The sequence below is a fragment of the Rhinolophus ferrumequinum genome, chromosome 7 (genome assembly GCF_004115265.2).
Source record: "Rhinolophus ferrumequinum isolate MPI-CBG mRhiFer1 chromosome 7, mRhiFer1_v1.p, whole genome shotgun sequence".
Taxonomy (NCBI): Eukaryota; Metazoa; Chordata; class Mammalia; order Chiroptera; family Rhinolophidae; genus Rhinolophus; species Rhinolophus ferrumequinum.
In genome coordinates this window covers 46782372-46798513 of record NC_046290.1, presented here as the reverse complement: position 1 = coordinate 46798513, position 16142 = coordinate 46782372, and the positions used below count along the sequence as shown (strand labels likewise).

General features: G+C 40.8%; 1 protein-coding gene across 4 annotated transcripts in view; it reads right to left on the bottom strand.

The window, feature by feature from the left end:
• Nucleotides 1-16142, bottom strand: part of ARHGEF28 (Rho guanine nucleotide exchange factor 28) — a 284986-nt gene that overhangs the window by 136234 nt on the left and 132610 nt on the right. For all 4 annotated transcript variants that reach the window (XM_033110869.1, XM_033110870.1, XM_033110871.1 and 1 more), the window contains 2 exons: nt 14283-14463; nt 11157-11229 (listed from right to left, as the gene is read on the bottom strand). In XM_033110869.1, the coding sequence (XP_032966760.1) occupies nt 11157-11229; nt 14283-14463 (254 nt within the window). The remainder of the gene's footprint in view (nt 1-11156; nt 11230-14282; nt 14464-16142) is intronic.

The window sequence follows — 16142 nt, the reverse complement described above, 5'->3', positions numbered from 1 at the left end:
ACATACAGATAGCCAACAGTCGTATGAAAAGATGCTCAACCTTACTAATCATTGGAGAAATGAAAATAAAAACCACCTCAGACCTGTCAGAATGGCTATCATCAATAAATCAACAAACAAGTGCTGGCGAGGATGTGGAGAAACGGGAATCCTCATGCACTGTTGGTGGGATTGCAGATTGGTGCAGCCACTATGGAAACAGTATGGAGGTACCTCAAAAAACTAGAAATGGAGCTACCTTATGACCCAGCAATTCCACTTTTAGGTATCTATCCAGAGAAATCCAAAACGTTAATTCGAAAAAATATACGCACCCTTATGTTTATTGCAGCACTATTCACAGTAGTCAAGACACGGAAATAACAGAAATGCCCATCAATAGATGATTGGATAAAGAAACTGTGGTACATTTATACAATGGAGTATTACTCGGCCATAAAGAAGAATGAAATCTTACCATTTGGTAAGATTTGGATGCGCCTAGAGAACATTTTGCTAAGTGAAATAAGTCAGACAGAGAATGACAAATGTCATATGATCTCACTTATATGTGGAATCTAAAGAACAGAATAAATGAGCAAACTAAACAGAAATAGTCCCAGAAATATAGAGAAAAAAACTGAGGGTTGCTAGCTGGGAGGGGAGTGGAGATGAAGGAGAAGGTGAGGGGATTAGAAAGCACAAATTGGGAGCTACAATATCCCCTGGGGATTTGAAAGACAATTGGGGGAATATAAGCAATAATGTTGTAAAGATTTTGTAGGGTGTCAGATGGGCACTTGTCTTTTTTAGGGAGACCATTTCATGGACGGTGTAGATGCCTGTACACCTGAAGCTGAAGCTGAATAATATTGAATGTCCACTATAATTTAATATATAGTCACAGGGTGAGGAGTACAGCATAGAGAATAGAGTCAATGGAATTGTAACAGCTATTTACGATGTCAGAGGGGTAGTAGATTGGGGGAGAGGGGCTATCACTTTATGAGGGGTATAAATGTCTAACTATTACATTGTTCTGTACACCAGAAACTAATAAAAAAAAATAACTTTCAATTTGCCTTACATCAAACAAGTAATAACATATTTACACTCTACGGTAGTGTACCACTCTTGAATTAATAGTGCATATTAGCTCTACAGTGGAAAATGCAAAGGTAATAGCCTCAATGTCAACTGACCTCAACAGGGAATAAGGACAAGGTGGTAGATGACACCCAGCCTGGCAGCGTTTGTTCCCTGGGTGTCCCTGCCTACCTTTAAATGCACACCCCACACAAGGCCTCCAGGTGGCAGCAGAGTACCGTCTGCCAGGCAACATGGGTAGCAATAGGAAGACCAAAATGGGCCAACTTCACCCTTCAGAAGCCCGCTGTTTAAGCGCCAAAGTCCAAAACACTAAGTTAATTAAGATAAAGTCCTCACACTGCACAGATGCAGAAAGTTCATGTGAAGCACCTACTATGTTGTTTAACACATTATAGGAACATAGTAGGCCGTTTGTTTTGAAACATGCATACCCAAACCCTAAAAATTGGGTAAGTGGGGAAGATATCACCAAAATGTTAAAAAAAGAAGGGAAGAGTAACCAGAGCCAAAGTTTCAACAGACACGTCTGCACAGACATCAAGAGTCAAACACATTTTTATTTTGTCCATTATAGGATAATAGGATTTTGTCCTTTAAAACCATTTCAGACCATATGCTCTTAAATTTTGATGATTCCACATTTCTAAAGAATCCTGTACCTACAGTAGTGATTTAGAAGAATAGAACACATTTTATTCAAGATTGCTAATGAAGAAAGCTATATCGTCTAGTAATCCAGCTTGCAATAACAAAGCATGTGTCACTCAGCCCTGGTAATACATTCAGACTCCAGCTTTCTGTTCCTTTCAAAAAGCTAGTCTTTGTACATTGCCAGCCTACATTTTTCCTTATAGTAAAATGTAATGTTGTTTTATTTTCAAATTATGTTAAAATAGACAAGTCTTCATAAAATTTGTACTTCATCATTTAAAAGATTACTTACAAAGTTATAAAACCTTTACACTAAAACCATTAAAGGTATTTGTGACAGTGTGTAAATTCAGGAAAATAATGTATCTTTAATTAATCTAGGTCTATATAGAACTACATTTTAGAGCTTTAAGAGAATTTGGTACTCATTCTAATGGAGTTTAATTAAATTGCTCCAAGAGAGTTTCCGCTAAATTACTAGGATCCTTTTACACTCACCCACTGTACCACCAACTGCACAGTGCAATGAAACCACTCATTGCTATAGCAACCTTCAGCAGATAATGATATCAGTAACTCCAAGCTATTCTGTTTTAAAGGTCCATTAATCTTGCCTTCAAGGCCCACCCAGAAGTAAGGATTAGCCCCTCTAAATCAGACTTACCAACTTCATAAACATATTTATTTACTGCCAAGCTATAATGGAAGAAATAATCTCTAATATTCATGATCACCAGTGACACTGCACCAGCTAACAAGGTTTACAAAAAACGGTTAAGTACTTGGAGCTGTAAGATTAATACCAGCGCCTTGTTAAGAAACAGATTAGCTTAATAGATCTCAACTCTGTGCACAAGCCTCACTGTGCAAAGCCTTTTGAAAAATGGGACCACAGAGGTTAGACTTAAGCCAAGACAAAGCTTACATGGAAAATGCTCAGTATTCTCCTTTAACTACCATTTGCCATGCCATCGGACTCCTTCCCCAGGAAGGAGGCAAAAACAATCGTGATCAGAGCCAGCCCAACAACTACTGTTGTTTCATCCCTACCCTTGGGTTCCACTCTCCATAGTGAAGCCCACAACTGGGTTAGATTTGCAGGGAAGCATCCAAAGCACAACTGGAAACCAGGGTTGTGCTCTCAGCTTGTTCTACTCACCCCACAAACGCCCAGAGGAACTTTTAGGGTACTTCATAGTCTTTGAATGCTTTTTCCCCAATAGACTATGAGATCTGGGAAGGCGGGGTCCAAACGGATTTTGGCCTTGACACTGGCATCCCCAGTGCCAAGCAGAGTGCCTAGCACATTACAGGTACTGAATAAATGCTTCTCTCGTCCACCTGGATCTGGTGGCCTGAAATAGCTGATGACATGTGGTGGATCCTGAAGCAGGCTGGAGGTGGGCCAGGGGAGGGAAAGTGGTTTACTTTTTTGAATTACTAATTCAAACACTTGCAATATGAGCACTTCTGCACTGCCAGATTGCAGACAGATGAATGCCTTCCCCTTTGCTTCCTCCCACCCTGCAGCTCTGTAAGCCCCAAGCCACCCTTTCCTCTGCAATTATGCATTGGTGTTTCACTTACAACGACTTCACTTTCATGTATCACTTTAATGTTTTAGCTTAGTGCGCATGTCCAATTCACAACTGCCAGAGAATTAACATGGTGAAGGGAACAAATTTGAAAAACTATCATTCTTAATTCAGAGGCTACTATAACCCTTTCGCCTTCTGTTTCAGTATGCCAATTACATTTCTTTTGTTACCTAAAAGTAGGAATACTAATAAGAACAATCATTTGGCCTCCCAGTACACATATGGACTGGGAGACACAATGAGGCACTTATCTAAAGAAATGCCAACAGGAGCCCCATTAGTCCACAAGCCCCAGCATTCCATTCCATTCCACAGTCTTGATTGGGTCCCTGCGCTGCAGGATCAGCAGCCAGGGACAGGATGTCAAGGTGAGAGAAGAAATTCCTGCCTTCCAGCAACTCCAAAACGTGTTCTTTTACAACATATTTTTAATAGTTGTACTCTGCATTCTTTCAGAAAGAATTTCAGACCTCTTTTCTGAAATAAATAGCTTTTAAAATTATTGGATACTATGTTTGAGCCAAGACAAGTAATTCTTTAAGAAAATGTGAAAAGGACTATGAAAAAAATATCAATAAAACCCCTGTTCATGTTTTAGTACCTACTCCTCCCCATATGTACATTTTTATAACAGCTTTATTGAGATATAATTCAATACCATGTTATTCACCCATTCCAAGTGTATAAGTCAATGATTTTTAATATATTCACAGTTGTGCAATCATCGCCACAATTTTAGAACATTCTCATCATCACCCCAACAAGACACCCCGGGCCCATTGTCACTCATTACCCCTTTTTCCCCAACCTCCCCCACTCTCACCCTAGCCCTGGGCAACCACTAATCTGTGTGCTATCATAAGGCGGTCTTTTGTAACCAGCCTCTTTCACTTAGCATAATGTTTTCAAGGTTCCTTATTATGTTGTAATGTATCAGTACTTCATTCCTTTTTAATGCCAAATACTATTCCATTTTTAGATACATTTTATGTACCTATTCCTCAGCTGGTGGCATTTGGGTTTTTTTCCACTTTTTGGCTGCTATGAATAATGCTTCGATGAACATTTGCATACAAGTTTTTATGGAGATGTTTGTTTTCATTTCTCTTGAGTACATATCTGGGAGTGTAATTGCTGAGTCATATGGTAACTACGCTTCATATGTTTTTATAATATCGATTATTTGTACATCTCCAGTGTGTACTTCCCCCATTCCCCAAATCTCAAGCAGTATTTATTCATGGGGGATAAAAAAAAAAAAAATACCTTCAGCTCCAAAATTTAGTTGCAACAATCAACTAGACAGAAGCTGTAAATCATTACATTTCAAATTAAGATGAGGACATAATTTTCCTCATTTACTCAATTGCTTGAATAAAATGAGGCAAGTCACCTTTTCAAGATATAAATAAGATTCAATTTTGTCTTGGAAATACCTTTATGTCCCTAAGACATCACACTGAGATCCTATTTTAATTCAGGAAAGAAACTCTATCACTGTATTTTCAACTAAAGCTTATTTCAACTCTCTTCGACTCCTTAGTTGATCTACTTAGTTGATGTTTGTCCTTTCCCTTCGCCCAGCCTGCTAATCTGATGCAGCTTGAACAAAGCATCCACAGCCAGACGTGAATAGAATTTGTTGTATCTTGGTGAGTTCTGAGGAAGCTCAGATTCTGTCCAGCTCAAACCATGATTCTTTAATTCTGTGATAAACAGGGGGAAGGGAAGCAAGGAGGAGAATTTGTGTGTGTGTGTGAGAGAAAATACTAATATTACTATAATAATATACAAAATGAGCATTATATCAGCTTGACATCTTATTTTTGTCCTTGATGAATTTTCCCCCCTGTGGGCAGGAAGAGAAAATGGGTCGGCAGAGTCAGTCTCTAGAGAAAATACAGAAAAGGCTGAGCTGCTTTGTACAATGAAAGAAACAATTACAAACAACTTCCTTGGGCTGGGAAGTATATTTTCTGAGTATGATTTGTAATTGTCTTGAACATGCCCAAATACCTGACTCTGACATGAACAATGCTGATCAAGTCCTGGGATGGATATTCCACACTGGGGTGAAGAGCTGTGGAACCACCTGAGTAATCACCCCTGCGGAACAGCCTTCCTAATATTGTCCTGAATTCCCAACACCTCCGGTCCCAGCCATCCTGGTGCAAAGGACCTACATCTTGATAAGACATTGAAACCATACCCAACAGTTCTAAAATGACACTTACGAGTATTTAAAATGAAAAATCTTAAAGGAAATTCTGCATGGGTAGAAGCCCTCTTGTTTTCCCAATAATATCTCACAGGAGACATTCAAATACAGAGACTCCAACATGCAACAATCTCTTCATATTTCACTCAGAGCACACAGAGAGAGCAGTGCTGCACCCTCATCTAAACAATGTTCAAGCGAAAAGTATGCTCACCTTGTCACTGTGATACAAAGAGCTATATCCTGGTATCTCAACATATCAACGATCACCACGAAGCCACTCTAGCCACACGTTTATCGTAACTTGCACTCATAATGCGAGAGCGTTGACCGCTGTCAGATACTGGTCAGGGCCTCTCTGTGTGTTTCCATGTGAGCCTTACTATGGAGTAAGTATTAAATGGCACACCCACTCTGCCACGTTCCATAAGAGAAAATTAACTTGCATATGCCCAGAAGCCAGCTCATGGCAGAGCTGAGAGTCTGTGTGTTGCTGGTACGTCATCAGGACATGTCTGTGCATGTGGGTCACAAATTTCCTGCCACGAGGACTTTATGAGACAAGTCAGCCATGTGGAAGAGAGTTCATTTCAAGGCAATGATTCTAGTGTTGCACCTTTCCCATCAGGCAAACGCTGGAGAGCACCCCAGATCAGCAGTCCAAAGACTCAATAGGTGAATATTCTGTTACATAAGGGTGGTGGGTACTCTCTAGTGTCGTGGGTAAGAGAATTTACTCGCCTGAGTCCTGACTGCCTGGGCAAGCTGTGTCTCCTCAGATAAGTTATGTGACCTCGCTGTGCTACCACTTCCTCATGTATGAAATGGGGAAAATTGACTCCTGACTCCCAGAAATAACCCTCTCCATGACCACTGGCATGTGGGCTCCATGAATGTACAAACTGCTCAGCTCGCAGCTGCAGCCCCAGTGCAGAGCAGTACCTGGCACTCAACAAATGTTGAGTGAAACTGAATGACAATCAACTTCTCGAGACCAGGGTTTTTCCTCTTTGCTTTTTTGGTTACTGCTACATCAACAATGCCTAGAACAGTGCCTGGCACACAGTGGGCACTCAATAAGTATTTATTAAATGGATAAGTGAACAAGCCTGCTGGACTCACATATGTCTGCCTAGACTATGGCTTGCATATGACCTCTCCTGCCTCCTACATGGAATCATGGGGAGGAAACCCATCTGAGCCTGCGCTTGGAGCTGCTGGCTCAACCCTGAAGGAAATGATTTTGCCCTTTCTTCTTTATGACTGGAACACATGTTCCCATCCCAACTCCCTATTTCTTTGTTAATGAAAATGTAGAAGATAATTAATAGGGAGAAACCAATAAAGTAAAAGACTAGTGACACAAAAGTTACGACAGTTAGCAAATCAGACAGGGATTTTTTTAAATTAAAAAACAATAATAATAATAATAATAATAAAGCAAATGGATTCATAGAGTAGTCAGTGGTATTGCAAATGGTTCTGCTTTGTTTTATGGCCTCATAGACTCTAGATAGACAACAGTCTGCAACACCCCAAGTAAAGTGAGGTGTGTGGCAAGGCATGGGTGGTCTGAATTTTTAGGATGACCATGAGTAATTCCTTGCCCCCCTTCCCAATGTGAGCATTACTGTCCTAATGGATAGAGAGAACCCAGGTGATATGAAAAAAGAGGAAATAAAATCTAGAAAGGGCAGGATCAGTAAAGATGAGGAGAACAGCATTTCCAAAGTACCTTCCACAGGCCACTTGCAGGAGATGCTAAGAACTGTGAAAAAGATGTTCTTCTGTGATCAATTTAGAGAACTGTTAGGTTAAACAAGGTTCAACAGGTTTCTCGACTGCAAGACTTACTGGAATCTACAAAACACTCAATGTATTCTCAATCTCCAACATGGGGTGGGGATGGTTTCATATACAGTGTTTTCTACATATCTGGCCAAAGAATCCATATTTTTCAGAGTATCTTCCAAGACTGGTGTTCTGTACAGTGCTCTTTAGGAAATTCTAGGGTAGGATAATGAGGCACAAAAGAGGGACAAAGAAGGCAAGGGACACAACAGAGTCAGTTGGTGGATTAATAAATTCTAAGAATTAGTTTCTTCATCTCAGCATATTAAAAATGAGATGACTTTTTTGCCATTTACTTCATTTGGAATAATTTCCCATCATTCTGGCAGTACAATTACTGTCATGAAATTATGGAAACATAATTAGTTCACAGACAATAATAAAACCATTTATCACACTAACAAGGACAGCACAGTAAATTTCCAGGCTAAAGTTACAGTCCTTTAACCAGTGGCAGCTACAGATACAAGCGCAGAGCTTCCCCCTGACCCACTGCTCTAGAAGGAAAACATGATCTGTTAAGAATCTGCTAGTTGATCTCAAAGGGAAAGTTTGCTTTTGGAATTTAAAGGAAAGGAAAAAAAAAAAAAAATCAAGCCCGTCCACAAAATGCTTTGTTCTTCCAATTGAGTTGCCTCCAGGCTTATGAATGGACTAACACTAATTGAATATTTTCACTTTAGTTGAATACTGCCCTCTGCTGGAATGTGCATACAGTTTCTAATATGTCCTCCAAGTGTACAAAAACACATAGTCTAGAAGGTCCATAAAATACACACATTAATTATTTTGAGTTAGAGCACTTGAGTTTCTGTTCAAATTCTTTTGCTTATTGACTAACTTCAGTCCAACTGGCAACTAGGTATAGTGACTTGGCTGTCCTCCAGTCGCATCAAACTCAGCCTGTCTAAAACTGAGTACAGTTTCTAATCCTGCTTCCTTAAGGCCTATGCCATCCAAGGACACCCCAGGAACAGAGGGATCGCCCTTCTCCCTCACTACTGACATCCTACACGTTCAGGACATCTGTCCCCATCTCTCCAATCTCATTACACTGTTATGGTACAGGCCCCCTTCTGCATTACTTTCAGCAGCCCTCAGGCTCTCCAATCCACACTCCACACTTGCACAGAATGACCTTTCTGAAATAATAGACTAACCTAACTTGTTTCAAACAGCTCCTCAGAGCTGTCAGGGTAGAGTTCCAGTTTCTTGCCTTGTGTACAAGCCCTCTCTCTCTGCCTCCCTCTCAAGCCTATGTCCCTGGCCTCCCTCTCCCCTCTCCCCTCTCCCCTCTCCCCTCTCCCCTCTCCCCTCTCCCCTCTCCCCTCTCCCCTCTCCCCTCTCCCTCTCCCTCTCTCCTGGACAGCAAAATAACCTGCATTTCCCTCAATGCATTATCTGGTTCAGGACTCTGTATTGCATATATTTCCACTATCTAGAATTCCCTTCCCTCTATTAGACAGTAGCTCCAGGTCACCTCCTCCAGAAAGCTTTCCCTGACCACTCTACCATTACACTCCACAGAGTTCTCATAGTGCCACAGGCACCTGACTCCTACAGCACTTATCATAAAGTGCTGACACAGTTTGGTTTTCTGTCCTAATCTCAAATTGTCAGCCCCTTAAGGGCAAGAACTTAGAATTTAAGTACATATTTAGATCTTACTTTGTTCTAAATTAGTTTGAAGGTGGATTACAAGGAAAGAAAAATATATGACATTTAAAAATCAGAAGTTGATTTTTTTTTAAAAAAAAAAGGAAAAGCAAGGGTGAAACTCAAGAAATAAAGGTAATTCAAAAATGCACTCAGCACAATAATATTGTGATAGCATGGTACGGTGTCAGATGGTTGCTGGACTTATGGTGATCACTTCTTCAGGTATATAAATGCTGAATAACTATGGTGTACCCCTGAAACTAATATAATATTGTATGTCAGCTATATTTTTAATAAAAATCTTTTTTAAAAAAATTAAAAATGCACTCAGCAATACCATACACATTTGCAACGGGCAGGCTAGAAACTTGGCTGCAACCTTTTATCAGCCAACTAGAAGCGAGAGACCTGATCAGTTACGGTGAGAGCAGTAAAGCAGGCCAAACGCGGAGAAGAAGCCAGCGTTCCCGACACAAGACCAGAAAGAGGTTTCCCCTACAGGTCTTCAGGAGAAAGCGTGGAGGTACCCACCCTGTCCTTGGGCAGGCAGGGCAAGCTGCAGTGCCCTCAATGCAGCCAGCATCTCCACAGCGAGGGCATCTCCACAGGGGCTCGAGCTGGGGCAGCGGGGGAGGACGCACTGGGGACGGGCTACACAGACTCCCAACAACTGGCCACCAACAACTGGCCACAGGCTTCCTTCTCCAAGACGACTTTTTAACAAACACGGGGCAATGATTTTAAGAGTATGCTACGTGACAAACACATGGAATGCAACTGTTCCATGTTGCTAACTGCAAGCAGAACCAAAGGTATTAACCAGCTATTAACACTGGCAGCTTAACAAAAAGGACCTTGTCCTATTTCTTCTCCCTAATCCAGCATCGAGCACGGTGGTGTGCTCTGCCCTGACAGACAGGTGTCCCTTTCCATTAATAGATATTTTGTATATCTATCCTGACATTAAATAGATAACATGCCCCACCCCTAAATACATATACAACTATCCTCACATAGAATTTCAAAAACTAAAAACAATACTCGAAAATATAAAGCAAAAGGAGATTGATAATAAGATAATATGCATTTCAAGATATAAAACTTTAGCCCTAACTACCCTAGAAGACAAAATGATGTGGTCAGATTCCTGGAACTACTGTGTTTTAGAAAATAAAACAAAAACAAACAAACAAACAAAATCAGAATCCATTCCATACAACAAGTACAGGAACATTCAAGAACAGAAGTAAGAATGCTCCCTAGAACTAAAACTTGTGTGTATTACTAGTAGGACTCACTAACAGGTCAGACTTATTTGTGTATGTGACGAGGAAAGAACCTGAACTGAACTGAAGTACAGGCTGCAAGCCCAGATAAATAGCCAAGTTAAAGTAAATGAGAAAGTACTCTGTCCCAGCAAAGCAGCTAGGTGTTATATACAAGTGTGGCATCGACGTGATTCCATGTGCAATGACGTAGAAGAGCAGTGAACGTGTTATAAGAATTATACCTCTCGTCAGGACCCCCACCTCGAGCAGACTTGTACCTTCAGTCCCTGAAGCTCCCTCAGGACAACCCTGGTTCCGTAGGACTGTCTGTACCGTGAAGAACATCCCACATCCCCACCCCTCCCTCTATAGGCGAGTAGAGCTCCCCGACCCTCATGACCACAGAAACACCTTCACAACCTCCATCGTCTTTAAGACCCACTAGCCCAGCATGGCGTAGGGGTTCCAGGAAGGTGGAACAAGCAAGTGATGAAGGACTCAATGGAATGAACAAACTGACCTTGCAAATGAGGGGAGTAATCTGTGTGTGTCAGGAGAGTGCCCTGCAGATCAGGAATGGGGGAGGACCAGGGCCTGGCAAACTGCACTCAGTAAATGGTAATTGAATAAAAAGCGGAAAAACACAGCACACTTCATTTGACGCTGTCAGAGGACCCAGGGGACATATTGTAACCCACAACCGTGATCTTGCCTCAAAGCCGCTTCGTTCCTGCTCGGCTTCACCACACACCTCAACCACCAGAGAGCTGGTTCGGCCTGTGTACTTTCTGGTTTCCCCAAGTGAAGAAGGAACATGCTTACCTTCTTTGGTTTCTGCACCACTGGAGGGCATATCTGGTCTTTCCTCTGGCCTGGCTTCTTGCTCTTCAAGAGTCTAAGAAAGCAAGAAGAAAAAAAATCACTGAATACCATTTGAGGCTTCAAATATGCAACAAAGAGATGAAAATCACAGTCAAGGATCTCAGAGCTGGGACAGGCCAGGCGCATGGCCCGGGGAGGTTGGGAAAGAGAGGCAGCACCCAGGATGACAGTGAGAGATGTAGTGGGGAGCCCGGAGGCTTGGGCCAAAACTGTCCTGAAACTAATCCTCTGCTGCTTCCCGAGGTCACACACTAGAAGGTTCTCAGGAACATAGTGCATGAACCAAAAAGGGGACAGATAACACAAAGTCTCGAACTGGAAGGAAGGGCCACTGTTTTAAGCATCTGACTGCCTAGACCAACCCCATCCATAGCCTGAGACATAGGGATCTTGGGGGCCCAGATGATGGGGCAGGACCACCATCAGAGGGAGAGCCCAGGATGAGTATGGGCTGCAAGCTGGCACTGTCTGAGACTGAGTTTGTGAGCCTTAAAAAAGAAGCCATCCCCTTGGGACACTCTGTAATTTTTTTTAAATGCATTCCCCACAGCCAGTGAAAATGTGAAGAAACATGGAATTATGTGTTGATGAGTCAAATGGTAAGCCAGCCCAAGACTGTATCAGCACATATTTCAAAACAAATACCTGGGCAAACTTGGGCAGGCAATTCTACAACTGAAAGACCCCTGAGGCCCCCGAGCCTGTGATTAAACCTCAGTGTATCAAGAACTAAACTCTTAGCACTCTGATTAACAGAAAAAGTTCTGTTATGAGGAGAGAACTAAAACATGATCAAAAGATATAGCTGAAATTTTGCCTATTATTTAATTTCCTAATATCTACCTTTACAGCTTGGATATACAGCATCAACCTGTCATTTTTTAACATTTAATATTTATTACAAATTATCAGTCCACCAGTGCCAGCTGTCGTAGAATGTGATAACATGAATTCTTTACAACTTGGAACAAATATAGCTTCCGAATGGGATCACCTGAATGGCTCTTGGATATGGGAATGCAAACTCAGGTTTCTGCAGCAAGATTTTATTGTTGTTGTTCTAGAAGGCTGCAGAAAACTAAGTAATGCCCAAATTCTGAGACTGAAGATGCCTCCTTCACAAGACTGAGGACATGCTGTGGTTCACTGAAAATAAATTAGTCTCTCACATCAAAGTCATATATAAAAATAGACTTTGAGACATCTAAGATTTAATAAAGCATGAATACTTTATTACTATACATAATCTCACATTTGTTACCCCGAATTGCAAAGCTTTAGTGTGGACAACCTATATCACAATTACTATTTGCTTACATTTAAAATAACATCTAGCCAAGTAAAAACTACCACAAAATAAAAATTTAAACTCAAGAACACCACAGAAACATTTTTGTCGGACAGGTAAGAATTAAGGATTTTGCATGCCCTAAGAATCTCAGCCCTGTTCCCTTATGGGTCTCCCCACTCACTACGCAGCCACACAACTTGGGGTAGGAAGCCAAAAGAGGGGTGCTGACACCTGAAACACAAGGCCATTCCATTGTAACTGATCCTTTTATCAATATTTTATCATAAATAAATTTTCTCTGTGTTATTCATAAAATGAAAATCTCCAAGCAACTGGAAAGCAATTTCCATTTAGTCTTTGTTATTATAAAGTACACTACAATAAATTATTGAAGCATCTCAATCGACTCATCCTAAATCTTCCCCCACAGTCACCAGTGCTATCTTCAATGTATAAGAAATCACAAATCCAACCTAAGAAGATGGACAATTTAATATTGAAAAGAAAGTTCAATAATTTTTGTTATACACAGAGCCTGTCTATCTTTTTCAGGGGTTTTGTCACTAGGTGCGGTGCTGCGTTCAGAGCATCCATTCTACAGACACACATGTGGCTGAGCCCTGCCCGACGGAGCTGCAGGGAGCGGAGCTCATCCTGAGCAATGCTGCTCGCATGGCCAAGCCTCTGCCCAGCTGCGATGTCCACCTCTAGGGGCATGTACAACTGGGGAAAACCACAGGGACTGCTAAAGGCTTAGGATCTTTACATGACAAGCATCCTTACGCAAAATGAGGAAACACTGCATGCCAGGAAATTATACACTACATTCCCCAAAACCCAACTAAGGGATGTCGTTCATAATCTGAAGAGCATGTTTCATTTTAATTGTTTAAATAAAACCCTGCATGGAGTAAGCCAACACTAATGTTTATTTTATATATAGTGTTTCTGGCTAAATCTTTCATTTTATGAAGCAAACATTTTACAAAAACCTTGATATATAACGATATCAGTTTCCTTAAATGTTTACTCTGTAAAGTCTATACAGTCTTGCAACCTGTGCCTTTTTAATGGGTGTACTTGAGAACACAGGGGTAACAGGATCTGGTGAGTGAATCCATTACACCCCTGACCACTGTCAACTAGACTGACTCACGCCCTTTTCCTCAAAGTAACCCTTTGTTTAATAATAATTAAAAGATATAAATATTCTTTATAGTCTTCCAGATTCCACACAAAAATGAAAATGAAGATGAACCATTTGAAACCCTGACATGGGCATGCTATGCTAGCACTCAATGCTGGTATGTCGCCCATGGTGGGAGGGGAGAAAACCTCTTTGAAAAAGTACTGGTTTCAAATGACCAGTCCCCATTCAAGAAGAATCTGTACACAGGGACAAAGGCTTCACTACGTCTAAGCCATAGGAAACTCCACACGTAGATCGTATACATGGAAAACAACCATAAATGCAATTACTTTAGATAAGAATTATTATACAACCAATACATTCACAGAAAATACCCAATATTAGAATATTAAAACCCAACATTGGCAGGGCTGGCTCATGAAAAGTAAAGGAAACAAGAACATTATATAAATTACTATTTTCTACTGCCAAAATATTACAGAATGATCTTCATTCTACTGATGTAACAGTTTCCAATTCCATGTCCCCCAAGGTTCTATTAGAAATACACTGTTCCCCAAACAATGAGTGCTGCCTGCACCCTCAAAGAGTGTGGTATTGTATGCCAGAACACTGGGGCACAAACCTTGATGAGAAAGGCTCTGTCCCAAAAGTATTTCCTGAAGAGTTTAATATCTGCCTCCAACAAATGCTCGGCTGTGTGGTTAAACGTCAGGATCAGCGTTTCTGACGAGTGAATATACCGCAGGAAAGCATCTTCGCTGAGCTGCACTCGGGAGAAGTCTGGGGAACGTCTGCCCTGCAAACTGAACCGTCACAAATCAAAACCATGCACAGCTTCAGAAATATCAACCCCAAGATCCCAGTACCTTTATTGCCCCTGATATAACAAATCCAACTGGCAAAACGAGCCTTGAAAGCCACCTGACAGTAAGTACACAAGATCGTGTAAACATATCCTAATAAAGCGGTCCTTCTTTTTCCACCTAGAGAAGATGTCAGCTGAAAAGCCATGCACATATGTTATATACCTTAAAGATTTGTGTAAATAATAAAACAGTACTGACTTTTAAACATTGTACTTTACCTCAGTATTTCATTCTCCTTCTCAATCTGAAAAGATGATTTTCTCTTTAATGGAGCCACATGCAGTAGCAATTAGCTGGTAGCCAACAGTTTATTAGGTGGTTACAGTGGAAAACAGATATGATCTCCAGGGAACATGGTGAGGTTTCAATGTTACAAACAAGTGAGATATTCATAACACACTGGTCCACTGTTGCAAATCATTTTCTCATGCAAATTAAAACATGCATAAATTTGATCATGTTGTATTCTTGAATACATGCATAAACAAAGGAACTATATTCCCAAACTAAATTCTTGAATATCAGCTTATTTTCTGTTCTGTTTTGGCCGCGAACAATTGCACATTTATTAGCTATACGTAGTTTTCATATTCTGGATGGCTTGTAAGGTCATGTCATAGCAACACTAAAACAGCCTCAGGAGGAAAACATGAGTGACTCCCAGATGACAGCCCACCTCAGCATGTCACATCCCGACAGAATGCTCCCAGCTTCCTCACATCACAGAACTGCCTCTTTCCTCTTCTTCCATGACCTCCTTTTGTTAATGAATGCTTGCTTTACAAAAATACAGTGTACTTCTAATCAAATAACTGTTATCGCCATCATACGGAATGACAAAAAGAGATCACAAAGAGCATGTGTGCTCTACCATGTGGGGCATCTCCCCAAACTCTTGCCACTAGTTACTGGCAGGGACTCCAGAATCTTCCAGGAAACAAGTTTTATGCCAAAGACAAGCCACTGAGGCAAACGGACTCTGAGCCTGAGCGACCACATCACTGTTACTAATTTAGAAAATGAAAGCTCCCTATCAGAATTTAGCTTTTTCTTCTAATCCATTTCATGAATGGATTTGTTAGAAGTGTAAACTTTTAAAATACATAAAATCTTCTGGTCTTAAAGGTACAAGAAGTCAGCCTCCAGGACCTTGCTGGAACACTAACTATCCACAACGACTAAAGCAAAGGAAGCAGTCCTGCCTTACCCCTTCTGGCCAAGAGCAGGGGGCACATTAGAGCAAAGAAAAGAGCAGCTCCCTATGGATGGGCTCTTCCCTTGGTTGGTGGTCATCTGACCAAGTGAGAGAAAAAAACAAACAGAAAGCTCTGACTTCTACTCCAACATCCATTTATGCATCGTATACCCATAAATTAATTATATGGAAATCTATGAGCCAAACAAGAAAAATCAGTCCATTAATACTATAATAATGCTGACAATATTAATATTTATGTAGCACTTTGGGAAAGTAATTTTCAATGTACTCTCCCATTTAACTGTTGTTTTTTTTATCACATGTCAAGTGAAGAAAATCACTATATGTGAATCCTCCTTTCATAAGGTAAGAATGACCAATCTGAACCATTCTAAGTAACAAACAATATATTCATTAT